General features: G+C 46.2%; 1 protein-coding gene across 12 annotated transcripts in view; it reads left to right on the top strand.

Annotated features, from left to right (window-relative positions):
- MFSD11 (major facilitator superfamily domain containing 11) overlaps positions 1-21360 on the top strand; it is a 132203-nt gene that overhangs the window by 36129 nt on the left and 74714 nt on the right. For 6 of the 12 annotated variants that reach the window (XM_058429028.1, XM_058429026.1, XM_058429022.1 and 3 more), the window contains 3 exons: positions 517-691; positions 1951-2086; positions 3754-4384. In XM_058429028.1, coding sequence (XP_058285011.1) covers positions 517-691; positions 1951-2086; positions 3754-3918 — 476 coding nt within the window. In that variant the 3' untranslated portion in view covers positions 3919-4384. Of the gene's footprint in view, positions 1-516; positions 692-1542; positions 1856-1950; positions 2087-3753; positions 4385-18824; positions 18941-21360 lie in introns of those variants that run through there. The other 6 variants (XR_009210113.1, XR_009210116.1, XR_009210112.1 and 3 more) reach the window with 2 other exon arrangements.

Below are 21360 nucleotides of genomic sequence, written 5' to 3'. Positions count from 1 at the left end.
CTTCTTCCTTTCAGTTACAAAGTTCTTCCTTTCTTGCTGTTGAGGATTCTTCTCTCAGCTCTTGAGACATCCTGAGCTGTTTTGGCTCTCCGCTTCCTCTTCGGAGCTCACACATAATTCTCAGAATCCATAATGACTGCCTTTCAGTGTGATACCTTGGCTTGTTTGGCTATGATTACAACAAAAACGTGGTCATAATGACAAGTTGTGTCCTTATTTTATTTCTGTTATAAGCTACAGGTCAAAGGGGATAGCTTGCAGGGTACGATAATTCACAGAGAAGAAATACAAGAATGTTCCTGGATAGAAATGCAAGTCATTTTGATACCTTACATTTTGTTCTAACAGTTGATGCTTGGTCATCATTATCATTATCTGCAAGTGCTGAGGTGTTGGGTTTTTTGAAGAAATTTAACAAGTGAGAATGTTTATTCCTTGGCTCCTTGGTGATAGCTCAGGCCTGGGTATGTAATGTTTCGGCAACATTAGTGACGTTTCTGCCATCTTGACTTATAGGTGGAAGCCTCTTCGGCCTGCTGAGCAAGAACAATCGTTTTGGTAGAAATCCAGTTGTGCTGTTGGGCATCCTGGTGCACTTCATAGCTTTTTATCTAATATTTCTCAACATGCCTGGAGATGCTCCAATTGCTCCTGTTAAAGGAACTGACAGCAGTGCTTACATCAAATCCAGGTATAGTGGCTGTCACTTCTCTAGTCACTTGAGGACGGGTGGGAGGTAACGGTTGGCTAGAGATTGAAAGTGGAGCAGTTAATTCTCTTTAGAGAGCCTGGTGTCTCTCTAAGGTCATCTGTCAAGTGTTCATGGAGTCAGACTGAGTTTAAATAGGAATCCTTAGAGAATCCTAAGTTATTTTTGTAATATTTGGTTTTAACCTTTTCCACCACTAAATCTTTTTCTTGATCCTTGAAGGAGCACATAAGTATCTGATTTGAATTTTTTATCTCTGCTTCTTGAGCAGTGAAATATCCAGACATTAGGGCCTGGAGGAAGAACAGAGAGGAGCGAGGGAGAACCTGGCAACTGGGGAGGCCATTCAGTCCTTCCAGAGCAGTTTGTATAACGTTTGAGGATATTGGTTTAGTGCACTCAACTCTCAAGTTCGTTATAAATGCAGACATTTATGTCCAGCTCCACAAATCCAAGGGGAGCCCAGCCCAAAAAACTATACAAACTGAGTATATTGCATCTGAAAATCTCAAATCCAGAATGCTCCAAAATCTGAAACTTTTCGAGGGCCAACATGATGCTCAAAGGGAAGTGTTATTAGAACATTTCAGGTTACAGATTTTCAAATTAAAAATACCTAACTGGTCAGTGTAATGCATATGTTCCAAAATCTGAAAAGAAAATTTGAAACACTTCTGGTCTCGATAAGGGATACTCAACCTGCATTTTCTTCACAAATGGTTGAGACCAGAGTTTGTTAGAATGTAAAGGTGTGTGCATTTGAGCACAAATTCTTACTTTGTAAATTCTAATCTTTATGTTTTATGTTTATTTATTTATTTATTTTGAGACAGAGTCTCACTCTTGTCTGCCAGCCTAGAATGCAAGTGGCGCGATCTCCGCTCACTGCAACCTCCACCTCCGCGGTTCAAGTGATTCTCGTGTCTCAGCCTCCCGAGTAGCTGGGATTACAGGAGTGCGCCACTATGCCCAGCTAATTTTTGTATTTTTGGTAGAGATGGGGTTTTGCCATGTTGGCCAGGCTGGTCTCAAACTCCTGTCTTCAAGTGATCCACCCACCTCAGCCTCCCAAAGTGCTGGGACTCCAGGCGTGAGCCACCGCACCGTGCAGCTTTGTCTTTATTTTTGTTTCATAGTGTTTAAAACTTGCAGGTAGGATACTTTTGTGGGTGAATTGCTTGTATATTTTAAATGGCTCTAGCAGATATTGCTCATACTAAATTGATTTTTATTTTCTTCAGCAAAGAAGTTGCCATTCTCTGCAGTTTTCTGTTGGGCCTTGGAGACAGCTGCTTTAATACCCAGCTGCTTAGTATCTTGGGCTTTCTGTATTCTGAAGACAGCGCCCCAGCATTTGCCATCTTCAAGTTTGTTCAGGTAACCTCTTCAGATTGTGATTGTGTTTGACGTAGGACTCTTTCCTTTGTGTATTGCCTTGTTTTCCTTGGTTACTTGTATTGTGGTTTTAATTTTTATTTATTTATTTTTATTTTTTCGATAGAGTGTCTCTCTGTCACTCAGGCTGGAGTGCAGTAGTGCAGTCTTGACTCCCTGCAACCTCTGCGTCCCGGGTTCAAGCAATTCTCCTGCCTTAGCCTCCTGAGTAGCTGAGATTACAGGCGCACGCCACCATGCCTGGCTAATTTTTGTATTTTTTTTTCTTTTTAGCAGAGGCAGGGTTTCACAACGTTGGTTAGGCTGGTGTCAAACTTCTGACCTCAGGTGATCCACCTGCCTTGGCCTCCCAAAGTGCTGGGGATTATATGCGTGAGCCACCGCACCCAGTGTATTTTTTTTTTTTTTTTTTAAAGACAAAGTTGGCCAGGTACCGCGGCTCACACTTGTAATCCCAGCACTTTGGGAGGCCAAGGCAGGCGGATCACGAGGTCACAAGATCGAGACCATCCTGGCTAACACGGTGAAACCCTGTCTCTACTAAAAATACAAAAAAATTAGCTGGGCGTTGTGGCACGTGCCTGTAGTCCCAGCTACTCAGGTGGCTGAGGCAGGAGAATGGTATGAGCCCAGGAGGCGGAGCTTGCAGTGAGCCCAGATCAACCCGGGAGGCGGAGCTTGCAGTGAGCCGCGCCATTGCACTTTAGCCTGGGCGGTAGAGCGAGACTCCGTCTCAAAAAAAAAAAAAAGACAGTCTCACTCTGTAGCCCAGACTGGAGTGCAGTGGCACGATCTTGGCTCAGTGCAATCTCTGCCTCCCGAGTAGCTGGGATTACAGGAGGGCGCTACCACGGTCAGCTAAGTTTTTATATTTTTAGCAGAGATGAGGTTTCGCCATTTTGGCCAGGCTGGTCACAAACTACTGGCCTCAAGTGATCCCCCCACTTGGGCCCCGCGAAGTGCTGGGATTAAAAACATGAGCCACCGCCCCGGCTATATTGTGTTTCTTATTTTATTTTATTTTTTTGTTTCTTCTTTTTTTTTCCTTTTTTTGCTTTTGTCTTGTATTGTGTTTTTTAAATGAAAGTTGGGGACATCCTTTAAGAGGATTTATGACTAGAATTAGGAAGCAATGAGCAGTAAGATTTTTTGTATAACAGATTTTACGTTCTGGTCTCTATGGCTCTGATTAGAGATTTCCTTCCTTAGATACCAGAATTCTATTCATTCGTAATACAGACAAGTGTATTTCTTACTCTGTACATTCTTGTTACTCCAGTTTTCCACAAAATGCTATTTTTGTTTCATTTTATTTTATTTTGTAGAGGTGGGGTCTTGCTATGTTGTGCAGGCTGGTCTTGAACTCCTGGGCTCAAGCATTTCTTCCACCTTGGCCTCCCAAAGTGTTGGGTGGCATGAACCCCCACACCTGGCCAAAATGCTATTTTAAATACCAGGGCTTGTGGCAGGAGTTTATGGTGCATGTTTGTGAGTCAGTAACTGACGAAGTCATACCTTGATGCAGAAATAATAGACAGCACTGCCAGTTCCAGGTGTCCTTGGGGCAGGATAGGAGTGGGGCTAGGGGCTAATTTTGGCTCAATGTGGCCCCCGGTGTGCCCATTGTGATTTGTTTTGTTTGTTCTTAGTCTATTTGCGCAGCCGTGGCATTTTTCTACAGCAACTACCTTCTCCTTCACTGGCAACTCCTGGTCATGGTGATATTTGGGTTTTTTGGAACAATTTCTTTCTTCACTGTGGAATGGGAAGCTGCCGCCTTTGTGGCCCGCGGCTCTGACTACCGAAGTATCTGATCTGGTGTCCGTGAGGGGACACGTATGACCTCAGAAACACAGCTGGACACAGAGTTTGGTGGAAGAAGTCGCCTTTGATCTTCACTATATATTGGGTGTTCAGTATGGAAAATCAAGGGATTAAGACTGTTAAATCAGCCAGAGTTGGTGTTCAAGTTTACAGATATGAGTTATTTAAAGCAAGTGGAATAAGGGAAAGCTGTTCTGTCAACTGTAATTGTTCAAAGATGTTGTTTTTCATTTCATCTATCTCAATTCTTATAATCATGTTATAGAATGTAAATGTTTTCTTCTCCCTCCTGCTCTTGTTGGAAGATCCTGCCTTGATTTAGAATACTGGGCCATATGTCATATAAATATTTTTTCTGGATATGGAGTATGTTTTGCTATGTAATAATGGGAAGCATATGCCATTCCCCATATGTGTTGGAGAATGACATTTAAATAAATAGCAAAGCTGGGTGTGGTGGTGCACCCCTATACTCCCAGCTGCTGGGGAGGCTGAGACAGAAGAATCACTTCAGCCCAGGAGTTTGAGGCTGCGGTGAGCTATGATTACACCACTGCACTCCAGGCTGGGCCACAGAGTGAGACCCTGTCTTGAAAATAATAATAGGCCGGTCGCAGTGGCTCATGCCTGTAATCCCAACACTTTGGAAGGCTGAGGTGGGTGGATCACCTGAGGTCAGGAGTTTGAGACCAGCCTGGCCAACATGGTGAAACCTCATCTCTACTTAAAACACAAAAATGTGTTGGGTTTGGTGGTGCATGCGTGTAATCCTAGCTACTAGGGAGGCTGAGGTAAGAGAATTCGCGTGAACCTGGGAGGTGGAGGTTGCAGTGAGCCGAGATCATGCCATTGCACTCCAGCCTGGGTGACAAGAGCGATACTCCATCTCAAAAAAAATAAATAAATAAAAAAAAAGAAAACAAAAGAAGATAATAATAATGATAATTTTTTAAAATAATGAAAAATAACAAGATGCTGAAATGAAATCTTGATTTTGAAAAGATGTTTTCCTCTGTAAATGTTTCGTTTGATAAGTTTTCTTACCTTGTAGCTCATAGCAAGGAGTGGCCAATTAAGTATGAAATAAGGTAAAAATTGTCGTAAGTCTTTTTTAAAATTTATTATTTATTTATTTATTTAGAGATGGAGTCTCACTCTGTTGCCCAGGCTAGAGTGCAGTGGTGCGATCTCAGCTCACTGCAACCTCTGCCTCCTGGGTTCAAGCAATTCTCATTCTTTAGCCTCCCAACTAGCTAGGATTACAGGCATGTGCCACCACACCTGGCTAATTTTTGTATTTTTAGTAGAGATGGGGTTTCACCATGTTGGCCAGGCTGGTCTGGAACTCCTGACCTCAGGTGATCTACCCACCTCGGCCTCCCAAAGTGCTGGGAATACAGGGGTGAGCCACCATGCCAGGTCCTTTAAGTCTTAAGAACAGGAATCTAACATCTGTAACAACAAAAACATTGAAAAAGACAAACATATTTACTGAGGGAGGACTTTTGCTAGCAATTTTCCTGGAAGATGCAATGCAGAAACCCCCAAACAAACCTGGAGTGAGATCTGAGCTGCATCATCAGGCCAGCGTCACACCGCCATTTATGTGTCCTCCTCGAGCAGTGCCAGTCTATCATCCTGTGTGCGGGAATGGAACATAACTATTTGGGGAGATGTTGAAATGGAAGTGTTAACTTCCCTCCATAAGAGCTCACTTAAATTTTTTTTTTAAATTGAAATCAAATCCAGAAACCATAAAAATGTCCCATTTTAAAGTGTACGTTCACAAGGTTGCATAACCACGACAATGATCTAATTCCAGGACATTTTATCACCCCAAAAAGCAGTCGCTGCCTGTCAGCAGTCATTCTCATCTGGCATGGCAACCATGAATCTACTTTCTGTCTCTATAGATTTGCTTATTTTGAACATTTCATGTAAATGAGAGAGCTCAGTTTTTTTTTTTTTTTTCTTTTCAAATTTTTGTAGAGACAGAATCTCCCTGTGTTGCTCAGACTGGTCTTGAACTCGTGGGCTTAAGCGATCATCTCGCCATGGCCTCGCAAAGTGCTGGGGGGATTATAAGCAAGAGCCACCGTGCCTAGCAAGAGCTCACTTTTTTTGTTGTTGTTTTTTGGTGGTTGTGTGTGGTTTTTTTTTTTTTTTTTTTTTGGAGACAGCATCTCACTCATCCAGGCTGGAGTGCAGTGGCACGATCTTGGCTCACTGCAACCTCCGCCTCCCAGGTTCAAGTGATTCTCCTGCCTCAGCCTCCTGAGTAGCTGGGATTACAGGCATGTGCCACCACGCCTGGCTAATTTTTGTATTTTTACTAGAGACGGGGTTTCACCATGTTGGTCAGACTCGTCTCGAACTCCTGACCTCATGATCCGCCTGCCTCAGCCTCCCAAAGTGCTGGGATTATAGACAGGTGTGAGCCACTGCGCCCAGCAGTTCCAGATTTTGAAGTTCTGGTTTTCCTTTTTGAAGCTGATACAACCTCTATTGGCTTAGTTGATCTTATATAAATAATTTACAAATGCCCTTTTAGACTCAACAGTAGTGATTTATTATCTCTTTAAGCACATTATTTATCAAGGTGTATTAGTTTTCTAATGTGCCATAACAAATTACCCCAAAACGTAGCCACTTAAAATAACACACATCTATTTCATCACAGTTTCTGTGGGTCAGGAATCTGGGCATGGCTGAGCTGAGTCCTGGGCTCAGTGTCTCTCCAGGCTGCAGTGAAGGTGTGTTCCAGGCTTCACTGGGGGAGGGCCTGCTTCTCTGCTCACTCATGTAGTTGTTGCAGGAGTCAGTTCCTCACAGTTTGTCAGGCTAAGGATCTTGGTTTCTTATGGCTATTGGCTAAAGATCGCCCTCTGCCCTTCGTCATGCTACGGAGTAGTCCTCAGGGCAGCCTACAACATGGCAGCTGTCTCCATCAAAGGTCACAAGCAAGGACAGCCGGAGAGAGCGAGAGCAAGACAGAAGCTGCAGTCTCTCATAACGTCATCACTGTTGCACTCTGTCTGTTGGGTGCCAGTCACTAGTTCCAGCCTATCCTCAGGGAGAGAATTGGTGGGGAGCATCTTACAAGGCTGCCCACCTTGTCACCTGTCACACTGAGACTTACATGGAAGGCGACAACTGGGTCCTGTATTCCCAAGCCTCGCATTCTCCAGGCCCTTGCTCTGTTTGCTTATAATAGATCTGTACAACCGTGCTGGCAGAAAGAGGTGAAGCCACGTCTGTTAATGACACTGAGAATTTTAATCTGAGGAAGCCATGGCATCTTGTCACTCCTAGGATTCCTGGTGATTATTGTCAAAAGGGAAAGGAAATGAAGTGCTGTGTGCAGTATGGCAGGAACCCAACTTTTCCTAGGCTGCCTCCTACTTGCTTTGTGCCATACTATTCATTTTCAGTTTTGTACTCGCTTTTTTGTTAGAGACGGGGTCTCGCTTTGTTGCCCAGGCTGGATCACGGTGGCACAATCATGGCTCACTGCAGCTTCGATGTCTTGGGCTCAAGCAATATTCCTGCCTCAGTCTCCCAAGTAGCTAGGACCACAGGCATGTGCCACCATGCCTGGATAATTTTTTTTTTTTTGTAAAGACAGTGTCTTATTATCTTGCCCAGGCTGGCGTCGAACTCCTGGACTCCAGTGATCTTCCTGCCTCGGCCTTCCAAAATGCTGGGATTACAGGAATGAGCTACTGTGCTTCCCCCCCCCGCCCCCGTGGGGAGTTTGTTTTGCTTTATTCGGTTCTTTTTTATTTTTAGTTTTAGTTTTAGTTTTTGAGATGGAATTTCACTCGTCGCCCAGGCTGGAGTGCAATGGCGCGATCTCGGCTCACTGCAACCTCTGCCTCCTGGGTTCAAGCGATTCTTTTGCCTTAGCTTCCCAAGTAGCTGGGACTACAGGCATGTGCCACCACGCCCAGCTAATTTTGTATTTATGGTAGAGATGGGGTTTCTCCAAGTTGGTCAGGCTGGTCTTGAACTTCCAACCTCAAGTGATCCGCCTCCCGAAGTGCTGGGATTACAGGCATGAGCCACCGCGCCCAGCCTTTTTTTTTTTTTTTTTTTGGGACAGAGTCTCGCTCTCTCACCCAGGCTGTAGTGCAGTGGTGCAATCTTGGCTCACTGCAACCTCCACATCCCGGGTTCAAGCAATTCTCCTGCCTCAGCCTCCCGAGTAGGTGGGACTACAGGTGCACACCACCATGCCCGGCTAATTTTTGTATTTTTTAGTAGAGACGGGGCTTCACCATGTTGGCCAGGCTGGTCTCAAACTCTTGACCTCATGATCCGCCCACCTCACCTTCCCAAGGTGCCGGGATTACAGGCGTGAGCCCACCATGCCGAGCTGCTTTTATTCAGTTCTTGTGTGTATAGTTTTGATCTTGGTTGACTCTTTAGATGACTGGATAACATTAAGGTCATCTTTTAAATTCTTTGCATTACTTGAGTTAAAGATGAAATGTGGGGCCAGGCATGGTGGCTCACGCCTATAATCATAGCACTTTGGGAGGCCGAGGCAGGCAGATCACAAGGTCAAGAGTTCGAGACCAGCCTCGCCAATATGGTGAAACCCCATCTCTACTAAGAATACAAAAATTAGCCAAGTGTGGTGGCAGGAGCCTGTAATCCCAGCTACTCGGGAAGCTGAGGCAGGAGAATTGCTTGAACCCGGGAGGCAAAGGTTGCAGTGAGCCAAGATCACGCCACTGCACTCCAGCTCAAAAAAAAAAAAAAAAAGAAATGTGACAATGAAATAAAGAGTTTAATTTTTATGCTTGTCTTATATATGCTGTTCAAAACTTTTGTCTTCATACTTATAGCTAAGTAAATGCTGTAGCTGGGTCTCCCATGGGTGTGTGCTTGTTTGTGTGTGTGGATGTCCCGCTCTTTTATTGCAAGTTTCGTATTGTCTATATTTAGATTTGGTTTAGACCTTGAGCAACATTTATTGAACCACAGGTGTTTTCTCTGTGAGTATGAAAACATTCTCCCCTCCCCTCCTGAGTTTTCCCATACCCCAACTTGAAGGCCTTTAAACCAGGGCTTTGGCTGCCCACACAGAGGACTTCTTTCCTCTAGGAGTTTTTGTTGGTTGGTTGGTTTGTTGTTTGTTGACTTATAGTAAGTCTCTTGGGGGTCTTTTGTTTTTTGAGACGGAGTTTCGCTCTTGTTGCCCAGGCTGGAGTGCAATGGCACAGTCTTGGCTCACTGCAACTTCTGCCTCCCGGGTACAAGCGATTCTCCTGCCTCAGCCTCCCGAGTAGCTGGGATTACAGATGCCTGCCACCACGCCCAGCCTATTTATTTTTTGTATTTTTAGTAGAGATGGGATTTCACCATGTTGGCCAGGCTGGTCTCGAACTCCTGAGCTCAGGTGATCTGCCTGCCTTGGCCTCCCAAAGTGCTGGGATTACAGGCGTGAGCCACCACACCCGACCCCCTTGAGAGTTTTTAAGTTCTTAAAATACAAATAAGTCCCCATTAATAGTCAATTTTTTTGGATCCTCACACCCGTTGGGATGGCTGCTATCCAAAAAAACAGAAAAAAGAAAGGTATTGGCAAAGGATGTGGAGAAATTGAAACCCTCGTGCACTGTGTGTGGAAATGTACAATGGTGAAGCCACTGGGAAAACAGTATGGCAGTTCCTCAAAAAACTAGAAATACCATGTGATCCAGTAATTTCACTTCTGGGTATATACATAAAAGAGTTAAAAGCAGACTTGAAGCAACATTTGTACACCCATTTTCATAGCTGCATTATTCACAGTAGCCAAAAAGTCGAAACAACTCAAGTTATTCATCCATAGAAGAATGGATAAACAGGCCAGGCACGGTGGCTCACGCCTGTAATCCCAGCACTTTGGGAGGCTGAGGCAGGCAGATCATGAGGTCAAGAGATCGAGACCATCCTGGCCAACGCGGTGAAACCCCATCTCTACTAAAAATACAAAAATTAGCTGGGCGTGGTGGCACTGCCTGTAGTCCCAGCTACTTGGGAGGCTGAGGCAGGAGAATCGCTTGAACCTGGGAGGCAGATGTTGCAGTGAGCTGAAATCGTGCTACTGCACTCCAGCCTGGCGACAGAGTGAGACTCCATCTCAAAAAAAAAAAAAAAAAGAATGGATTAAAAAAATATGGTTTCTCCATGTGATGGAGTAGTATTCAGCCTTAAAAGACAGTTATCCTCAGGCTGGGTATGGTGGCTCACACCTGTAATTCCAGCACTTTGGGAGGCTGAGGTGGGTGGATCACTTGAGGTCAGGAATTTTAGACCAGCCTGGCTGGCCAACATGGTGTAACCCTGTCTCTACTAAAAATACAAAAATTAGTTGGGTGTGGTGGCATGTGCCTGTAATCCTGGCTAATCAGGAGGCTGAGGCAGGAGAATCGCTGGAACCCAGGAGACAGAGGTTACATCATGCAGAGATCATACCACTGCACTCCAGTCTGGGAAATAGAGTGAGACTCCGTCTCAAAAAAAAAAAAAAAAAGTTACTCTCAACAAACTAAAAATAGAATTACATGTGAGCCAACAATTTCACTCTGGGCATATACACAAAATAGTTGAAAGGGTCTCAGAGATACTTGTTCACCCACATTCACTGCAGCATTATTCACAATTACCTAACAGTGGGAAAAAACTAAATCTTCATCAGTGGATGGAACAAAATGTATGTCCATACAATGAAGTATGATTCAGCCTTAAAAGGAAGGAAATTTGGGCACATGCTACAACATAGATGGACCTTGAGGATATTATCATGCTGAGTGAGATTAGCCAGTCACACAAAGACAAATACTGCTTGATTTCATTTATATGAGGTACCTAGAGTAGACAAATTCATGGAGTCAGATGTTAGAATGGTGGGCTGGTGGGGGCGGAAGAGTGGGAAGGTAGTGTTTATTGTCTTCATTTTTTTATTTTTGAGGCAGGGTCTTGCTCTGTCACCCAGGCTGGAGTGCAGTGGCACAAACATAGCTCATTGCAACCTCCAACTCCTGGCCTCAAGCAGTCCTCCCACCTCAGCCTCCCAAGTAGCTTGGGACCACAGGCGCATCCCACCACACTCAGGTAATTTTTTTGTATTTTTTGTAAAGACAGGGTTTCACCATGTTGCCAGGCTGGTCCTGAACTCTTAGACTCAAGCGATCCACCCACTTTGGCCTCCCAAAGTGCTGGGATTACAGACATAAGCCACTGTGCCTGGCCTAGTGTTTAATGAGTACAAAGTTTCTGTTGTGCAAGATGAGTTCTGGAGATGGGCAGTGGTGATGGTTGCACAGCATTATAATGTATTTAATACCACTGAACTGTATACTTCAAAATGGTTAAGATGGTAAATTTTATGAGTATTTTATAACAATTAATGGCTAGGCATGGTGGCTCCTGTCTATAATCCCAGCGCTTTGGGAGGCCAACGCGGGCGGATCACCTGAGGTCAAGAGTTTGAGAACAGCCTGGCCAACGTGGTGAAATCCCGTCTCTTAAAAATACAAAAATTAGCTGGGCGTGGTGGTGAGCACCTGTAATCCTACTCGGGAGGCCAAGGCATGAAGGCGGAGGTTGCAGTGATCCGAGATCAAGCCACTGCACTCCAGCGTAGGCAGCAGAGCAAGACTCTGTCTCAAAAAAAAAAAAAAAAAAAAAGAGGTGTTCCTTCAGTACCTGAGACACAAGCACTCTTGGAGCTCTTCCAATTTTTTTTTTTTTTTGAGATGTAGTATTGCTCTGTCACCCAGGCTGGAGTGCAGTGGCAGGATCTGAGCTCACTGCAACCTCTGCCTCCTGGGTTCAAGCAATTCTCCTGTCTCAGCCTCCCAAGTAGCTGGGATTAAAGGTGTGCACCAAGGTGCCCGGCTAATTTTTGTATTTTTGGTAGAGACAGGGTTTCGCCATGTTGGCCAGGCTGGTCTCGAACTGACCTCAAGTGATCTGCCCGCCTCAGCCTCCCAAAGTGCTGGGATTACAGGCATAAGCTACCACGCCTGGCTGAATCTTAACAGATATCAAAGGGTAACAGGATGTGAGTGATTTCTTTTTTTTTTTTGAGATGGAGTTTCGCTCTTGTCGCCCAGGCTGGAGTGCAGTGGTGCAGTCTCGACTCACCGCAACCTCCGCCTCCCGGGTTCAAGCGATTTTCCTGCCTCAGCCTCCCGAGTAGCTGAGATTACAGGCGCCCACCACCACACCCAGCTAATTTTTTGTATTTTTAGTAGAGACGGGGTTTCACCATGTTGGCCAGGCTGGTCTCGAACTCCTGACCTCAGGTGGTCCTCCCACCTCGGCCTCCCAAACTGCTGAGATTACAGGCATGAGCCACTGCGCCTGACCAGATGTGAGTGATTTCAATAGAACACGGATATCCTTCCTTATTTTCTCAAACTGAGAGATTCATTATGTAATTGAAAGAAAATATTCTTTGCAATATGGCCTAAATGTCTAGTTCTGTTACTTTTGGTCGTCCAAGAAAGTGAAAGGCTTGATCAAGCTGGATCAAATTCCAGCCATATGGTTGGGTAAATATAATACTATGAGCTTTTGTTATATAATCAGCAGTGAAATGACTGAAAACCAAAAATAAAACCCTATCCCCCCAACCCCAAACTGACTGAACAGACCCCTTAATGGGCAAAGAGGATGCTAGAGAAACCTCAAAACAATTCCCAGCCATGACCAGGAAAGAAGGTCGGCCGCCTTATTATACCCACCTTTTTCGGAGTTTAGGCACAACTGACCAGCATTAACATTAAAATAGCAATCATAATGAGAGGTGACAGCGTGCTGGCAGTCCTCACGGCCCTCGCTTGCTCTCGGCGCCTCCTCTGCCTGGCGGCACTTGAGGAGCTTCCACTTTGGCGGCACTTGAGGAGCCCTTCAGCCCACCGCTGCACTGTGGGAGCCCCTTTCTGGGCTAGCCAAGGCGGGAGCCGGCTCCCTCAGCTTGCAGGGAGGTGTGGAGGGAGAGGCGCCAGCGGGAACCGGGGCTGCATGCAGCACTTGCGGGCCGGCTGGAGTTCCAGGTGGGCATGGGCTTGGCGGGCCCCCCTACTCAGAGCAGCTGGCTAGCCCTGCCGGCCCTGGGCAGTGAGGGGCTTAGCACCCAGGCCAGCGGCTGCGGAGGGTGTACTGGGTACCCCAGCAGTGCCGACCCACTGGCACTGCGCTCGATTTCTCACCGGACCTTAGCTGCCTTCCCACGGGGCAGGGCTTGGGACCTGCAGCCCGCCATGCCTGAGCCTCCCACCCCTTCCATGGGCTCCTATGCGGCCCGAGCCTCCCCGATGAACGCCAACCCCTGCTCCACGGTGCCCAGTCCCATTGACCATCCAAGGGCTGAGGAGTGCAAGCGCATGGCGCGGGACTGGCAGGCAGCTCCACCTGCAACCCCGGTGCAGGATCCACTGGGTGAAGCCAGCTGGACTCCTGAGTCTGGTGGAGATGTGGAGAACCTTTATGTTTAGCTCAAGGATTGTAAATACACCAATCAGCACCCTGTGTCTAGCTCAGGGTCTGTGAATGCACCAATCGACACTCTGTATCTAGCTGCTCTGGTGGGGCCTTGGAGAACCTTTATGTCTAGCTCAAGGATTGTAAATACACCAGTCGGCACACTGTGTCTAGCTCAAGGTTTGTGAACACACCAATCAGCACCCTGTGTCTAGCTCAGGGTTTGTGAGTGCACCAGTTGACACTCTGTATCTAGCTGCTCTGGTGGGGCCTTGGAGAACCTTTGTGTGGATGCTCTGTATCTAACTGATCCTATGGGGATGTGGAGAACCTTTATGTCTAGCTCAGGGATGGTAAACGCACCAATCAGCGCCCTGTCAAAACTGACTACTCGGCTCTACCAATCAGCAGCACGTGGGTGGGGCCAGATAAGAGAATAAAAGCAGGCTGCCTGAGCCAGCAGTGGCAACCCGCTCAGGTCCCCTTCCACACTGTGGAAGCTTTGTTCTTTCACTCTTTGCCAAGAATCTTGCTACGGCTCACTCTTTGGGTCCACACTGCTTTTATGAGCTGTAACACTCACCACGAAGGTCTGCAGCTTCACTCCTGAGCCAGCGAGACCACGAACCCACCAGAAGGAAGAAACTCCGAACACATCTGAACAACAGAAGGAACAAACTCCAGACACGCCACCATAAGAGCTGTAACACTCACCGTGAGGGTCCGCGGCTTCATTCTTGAAGTCAGTGAGACCAAGAACCCACCAATTCCGGACACAATAAGACTGACAGAAACAGACTCTGTAGCAATAAGATAGCAAATTCCAACCTGACTCTGGCATAGCATCACATGACAGATGGGAGACCTGAGGGAAATACAAATATTTTACCCCCAAATACATGTTTTTTTGTTTTGTTTTTTTTGAGACAGGAGTCTCGCTCTGCCACCCTGGGTGGAGTGAAGTGGCCTGTCACCAGGCTGGAATGCAGTGGCATGATCTCGGCTCACTGCAAGCTCCGCCTCCCAGGTTCAAGAGATTCTCATGCCTCAGTCTCCTGTGTAGCTGGATTTACAGTCGCACGCCGCCACACCTGGCTAATTTTTTGTGTTTTTAGTAGAGACAAGGTGTTGCCATGTTGTCCAGGCTGGTTTCAAACTCCTGAGCTCAGGCAGTCCAACCACCTCAGCCTCCCAAAATGCTAGGATTACAGGTGTGAGACACCATGCCCAGCCCACAATATATATGTATATATTTTGTTGTTTTGAGACAGAGTCTTGCTGTGTCACCCAGGCTGGAGTGCAATGGCATGATCTTGGCTCCATGCAGCTGCCGCCTACCAAGTTCAAGCAATTCTGCCTCAACCTCCCAAGTAGCTGGGATTACAGGTGCCTGCCACCACGCCCGGCTAATTTTTGTATTTTTAGTAGAGACGGGGTTTCGCCATGTTGTCCAGGCTGGTCTTGAACTCCTGACCTCAGGTGATCCAACTGCCTCAGCCTCCCAAAGTGCTGGGATTACAGGCGTGAGCCACTGCACCCGGCCAAAGTTTTTAATAAACTCTTACTCCTGGCTAGGTGTGGTGACTCATGTCTGTAATCTCAGCACTTTGGGAGGCCGAGGCAGGTGGATCACGAGGTCAGGAGTTCGAGACCAGCCTGGCCAACATGGCGAAACCCCGTCTCTACTAAAAACAAGAAAAAAATTAGCCAGGCCTGGTGGCACGCGCCTGTAGTCCCAGCTACTTGGGAGGCTGAGGCAGGAGAATCACTTGTACCTGGGAGGAGGATTGCACCACTGCTCTCCAGCCTGGGTGACAGGGCGAGACTCCATCTCAATCAATAAATAAGTAATATCGGATCAGATGTTGTGGCTCATGCCCAGCACTTTGGGAGGCTGAGGTGGGCGCATCACCTGAGGTCAGAAGTTCGCGACCAGCCTGGCCAACATGGTGAAACCCCATCTGTACTAAAAATATAAAAATTAGCTGGGCGTAGTAATGCACACCTGTAATCCCAGCTACTGGGGAGGCTGAGGCAGGAGAATCGCTTGAACCCAGGGGGCGGAGTTTCCAGTGAGCTGAGATCACACCATTGCACTCCAGCCTGGGCGACAGAGTGAGACTTCATCTCAAAAAAATAAAAAATAAAAAAGTTTTAGAGCAGGAATGAAAGGAAGCAAAGTACGTTTGGAAGAGGGTCAATTGGGCAACATAAGAGATCCAAGTGCCCTGTTCAGCCTTGGGCTTGGGGTTTTATACATTGGCATGGTTCCGGGGTTTGTGTTTTTCTTCCTTTAATTTTCCCTTTGAGGCAGGCTGTCCCCATGCACAGTGACCTGCCAGCTGAAGTTGTGTGTATGCTCGTTTGAGGCATTTTTCTCTTACCAGTCGAGCATTCCCAGAGGAAGGTCATATACCAGTTAAACTCCTGTTTCGCCTCTTAGTGCACACGTTTGAACCGACTCGCCTAGCTCCTGAGATCTTATCAGGAAGCTGCTGATCACTAGCTCCAGGTATTTTCTGTTGGGAGACTGCCGGCCCCTGGAACCAGCTGCAACCAATTATCATTTTAGAGACACAGTTTAACAACTGCCTGACCATCACCTGATGGTTGCCTGACGACCTGGTAGGGGCCCTCTCCTGCCCTGCTCAGTTCTGCCTAGCTAATTACCCTAACATATTGATTTATGTCTTGGCCTGCAACTTCTGTCTCCCTAAATGTGTAAAACCAAGCTGTAACTGACCACACTTTTCTCAGAACCTCTTGAGATTGTTCTCCCAGCCATGGTCACTCATATTGGCTCAGAATAAACCTCTTTAAATATCTTGCAGAGTTTGGTTTTGTTCATCAACATGGTTGTGAATATGGATCATGTTTATTGGTTAAGAGATAATTAACTTTGAAAAGTTAATGTCTCATTAAAGTAAAACATAATTACTTTGGCTTGTTTGGGTTATTTTGGTTGGGTTTCCAGCATGTAAAATAATTAGACAACTCTTTTCTCTACAACTCACATTTCTTTTCTTTTTTTTCTTTTTCTTTTTTCTTTTCTGTTTTTTTGAGACAGAGTCTCAGTCTGTTGCCCAGGCTAGAGTGCAGTGGCGTGATCTTGGCTCACTGCAACCTCTGCCTCCTGGGTTCAAGTGATCCTCCTGGCTCAGCCTCTTGATGCGTGAGCCACCACACCTGGCTAATTTTTGTATTTTTAGTAGAGACAAGGTTTCACCATGTTGGCCAGTCTGGTCTCAAATTCCTGACCTCAGGCATGAGCCACCATGCTCGGCCTCATATTTCTTTCTTTCTTTTTTTTTTTTTTTGAGACAGAGTCTCACTCTGTTGCCCAGGCTGGAGGGCAATGGCGTGATTACAACTTACTGCAACCTCTGCCTCCTGGGTTCAAGCGATTCTCGTGCCTCAGCCTCCCGAGTAGCTGGAATTACAGGTGTATGCCACCATACCCACCACAGGTTTTGCCGTGTTGGCCAGGCTGGTCTTGAACTCCTGAGCTCAAGCAATCCACCTGCTTCAGCTTCCCAAAGTGCTGGGATTACAGGCGTGAGCCACCGTGCCTAGCCTAAAACTCATATGTCTTGGTAAATATCGGAAACATATTCCCTAGAAATACTCTAACTTGGCCGGGTGCGATGGCTCACGCCTGTAATCCTAGCACTTTGGGATCACGAGGTCAAGAGATCGAAACCATCCTGGCCAAAATGGTGAAACCCCGTCTCTACTAAAAATACAAAAATTAGCCGGGCGTGGTGGCACACACCTGTAGTCCCAGCTCCTCGGGAGGCTGAGGCAGTAGAATTCCTTGAACCCAGGAGGCGGAGGTTGCAGTGTGAGCCAAGATCGCACCACTGCACCCCAGCCTGGGCGACAGAGCCAGACTCCATCTCAAAAAAAAAAAAAAAAAAGAAATATTCTAACTTGACATTTTGTGTGTTTTGTGTGTTTTTTGGTCCTTGATCGACAATATACTAAATCTTAATACTAGGATGTATATTTGTGTGAAGGTAGAAGGTCAAACTTGACCTTCTTTTTAACTTTGTGTGCAAATAGTGTGAATGTGCCCTGGACACCTCCCTGCAGCATTGGGCTATGATTTACTGGTTTTCTGAGCTGCTATTAAATCTGGAAGTTTTGATGTTCTTACCAAGAGTAGTTCTGCCCTATTTCTGTGTGATAATTTAGAGAACAAGCAGATTGCAGCTTTAGAGAAGTCTAGTCCAGAGGAGGCTCCTTTGAGCATTTATTTTTGACTTCGTTTCAATTCACAGGTCCTCTTTCTTTTTCTTCCTGAAAATGTTGTCAGATATTTCCAATTCTTCAGTCTTTTTTGTTTACATTCTAAGCCTGTTTAACTTTTTTTTTTTAATTGGTTTAGTTCTCTCAGTTTTATATCTTAGAAAGGGATCTTTTGGGATAATTGTCACTGAACCGAAAGCAGTTTGATGACTCATATTGTAGACACTGTGAGAACATGTTGAGGAAAAAACAGATGTTTTCTTCTCTACTTCTTTGTTTGTGGTTGGCGCGCTGGCGAGGTAGCCTGCTGAATCCATGTGCTGTGGGGGAGCCGCACGGGGTGTCTGGGCTGGCTGTCCTCCCACAGGTGGCTGCGCCCCAAGTTGTACCCTATTCTGCAGGAAATGATTTTTTTGGCAGCCAGAGCTTGCTCTCCACGAAAGAACATTGCCTTGGCTCTGGCAAACCCTTTGACTTAGGAACCATTTTGGCCTGTCTCATTATTTTGCAGAATGAAGTGCTTTGGGTTTGCTATACAGCTGGTTTTGTTTGTTTGCTTGTTTTGTTTTCTTTTTTCTTTTTTTCCCCTGAGAGATCAGCTCTTTCATTTTATCCCTTTCTGGATCAGAAACCATTGAAACCAGTGAAAGAAGAATAGCCCAGTGCAGGGCATTCACGTCTATTCAACAATGAATCGTTAATATGCTAGATGAGCCCAGCACATGTCATACAGTGCCGTGGTGCCCTCCACGGCCTGACCTTCCAAAGTGAATTTTCTCTGCTAGAGACGTCACTAATTGAGTGCTTACCTATATACCAGGCACCCTTTTTTTTTTTTTTTTTGAGATGGAGTCTCACTATATTGCCCAGGCTGGAGTGCAGTGGCACTATCTTGGCTCACTGCAACCTCCGCCTCTAGGGTTCAAGCGATTCTCCTGCCTCAGCCTCTTGAGTAGCTGGGATTACAGGCTTGCATCACCACGCCCAGCTAATTTTTGTATTTTTAGTAGAGAGGGGGTTTCACCATGTCGTCCAGGCTGGTCTTGAGCTCCTGACTTCAAGTGATCCACCCATCTCAGCCTCCCAAAGTGTTAGGATTACAGGCATGAGCCACTGCACCCGGTCTAGGCATTCTTTTATTTTTCTTTTCTTTCTTTTTTTTCCCCAGGCTCTCTTTAAAGCATGTTACAAGTAATTATCAACTAGAAACCATTATACCCATTTTATAGATGAGAAAACCAAGGCACAGAGAGATCAAGTAACATATCCAAGATGGCAGAGCTGGTAAGTACAGATAAGCACCCGCCTAAATTTGTCCATGTCCTGATTGCTGGAACCTGTGAATATGTTAGTTCCATGGTAAGGGGGAATTGAGGTTGCAGGTGCAATTAAGGCTGCTAATCACCTCACCTTGAGATGGGAGATTCTCTGGAATTAGCTGAATGGGCCCAATATAATGTCAGGTCCTTACAAATGGAAGATTATCAGGGAACCTGCCCCCAATAGTCACGTAGGTTCTTTTCTATTTTCCTTAAGCGTCCGCTGGGTTGAGAAATAAAGGGACAGAGTACAAAAGAGAGAAATTTTAAAGCTGGGCATCCGGGGGAGACATCACATGTCGGCAGGTTCCATGATGCCCACAAGCCGCAAAACCATCAAGTTTTTATTAGTGATTTTCAAAGGGAAGGGAGTGTACGAATAGGTGTGGGTCACAGAGATCACGTGCTTCACAAGGTAATAGAATATCACAAGGCAAATGGAGGCAGGGCGAGATCACAGGACCACAGGACGGGGCGAAATTAAAATTGCTAATGAAGTTTCGGCACACGTTGTCATTGATAACATCTTATCAGGAGACAGGGTTTGAGAGCAGACAACCGGTCTGACCAAAAATTTATTAGGCGGGAATTTCCTCATCCTAATAAGCCTGGGAGCGCTATGGGAGACTGGGGTTTATTTCATCCCTATAGTTTCAACCATAGAAGATGGCCACACCCAAGGGGACCATTTTAGAGGCCTACCCTCAGGGGCGCATTCTCTTTCTCAGGGATGTTCCTTGCTAAGAAAAATAATTCAGTGCTATTTCTCCCATTTGCTTTTGAAAAAAGAGAAATATGGCTCTGTTCTGCCCTGCTCACTGGTGGTGAGAGTTTAAGGTTATCTCTCTTGTTCCCTGAACATTGCTGTTATCCTGTTCTTTTTTCAAGGTGCCCAGGTTTCATATTGTTCAAACACACATGCTCCACAATTTGTGCAGTTAATGCAATCATTACAGGGTCCTGAGGCAACATACATCCTCCTCAGCTTACGAGATGACAGGATTAAGAGATTAAAGACAGGCATAGGAAATCACAAGGGTATTGATTGGGGAAGTGATAAGTGTCCATGAAATCTTCACAATTTATGTTCAGACATTGCAGTAAAGACAGACATAAGAAATTATAAAAGTATTAATTTGGGGATGTAATAAATGTCCGTGAAATCTTCACAATCCACGTTCTTCTGCCATGGCTTTGGCCGGTCCCTCCATTCGGGGTCCCTGACTTCCCACAACAGAAGATGGAGGCAGGAGGGTCAGGGTCAGAGTCAAAGTGATGCATTGGGACAAAGATTCAGTCTGCTGTTGCTGGCTTTCAAGACAGAGGAAGGGGCCACAAGCCATAGAATCTAGGTGGCCACCAGGAGGTGGAAGAGGCAAAGGAACAGCTTCTCCTCTAGCTCCTCCAGGAGCAATGCAGCAGCCTTGCTGACACCTTACTTTTAGCCCCAGGAGACCCGTCTTGCACGTCTGACCTCCAGAAGTGTAAGATAATAAAATTGTGTTGCCTTTAAGCCACTCAATGTGATAATTTGCTACAGCAGCAGTAGGAAGCTAATACAAGGAGAGATGGATTTTTAAAAATCTCATCTGGGCTGGGTGCGGTGGCTCACACCTGTAATCCCAGCACTTTGGGAGGCTGAGGTGGGCGGATCACCTGAGGTCAGGAGTTCGAGACCAGCCTGGCCAACATGGTGAAACCCCATCTCTACTAAAAAATTAGCCGGGTGTGGTGGCGTGCTCGCCTGTAATCCCAGGCACTCAGAAGACTGAGGCAGGAGAATCGCTTGAACCCAGGAGGCGGAGGTTGCAGTGAGCCTAGATCACACCACTGCACTCCAGCCTGGGTGAAAGAGCAAGACTCCGTCTCAAAGAAAAAAAAAAATTAGCCAGGCATGGTGGCATGCACCTGTAATCCCAGCTATTTAGGAGGCTGAGGCAGGAGAATCACTTGAACCTGGTAAGCAGAGATTGCAGTGAGCCGAGATCACGCCATTGCACTTCAGCCTTGGTGATAGAGCAAGACTCTGTCTCAAAAAAAAAAAAAAATCATCGGAAGAAAATGTACTCATTTTCTTTTTGAGAAGGAGTCTCGCCCTGTTGCCCAGAATGGAGTCCAGTGACGCAGTCTCGGCTCACTGCAAGCTCCGCCTCCCGGGTTCACGCCATTCTCCTGCCTCAGCCTCCCGAGTAGCTGGGACTACAGGCGCCTGCCACCGTGCCCGGCTAATTTTTTGTATTTTTAGTAGAGACGGGGTTTCACTGTGTTAGCCAGGATGGCCTCGATCTCCTGACCTCGTGATCTGCCCACCTTGGCCTCCCAAAGTGCTGGGATTACAGGAATAAGCCCCTGTGCCCGGCCTTTTTTTTTTTTTTTTTTTTAGAC

Source organism: Hylobates moloch, unplaced genomic scaffold, assembly GCF_009828535.3.
Source record: "Hylobates moloch isolate HMO894 unplaced genomic scaffold, HMol_V3 SCAFFOLD_15, whole genome shotgun sequence".
Classification (NCBI taxonomy): domain Eukaryota; kingdom Metazoa; phylum Chordata; class Mammalia; order Primates; family Hylobatidae; genus Hylobates; species Hylobates moloch.
This window is presented reverse-complemented; position numbering and strand designations above follow the sequence as displayed.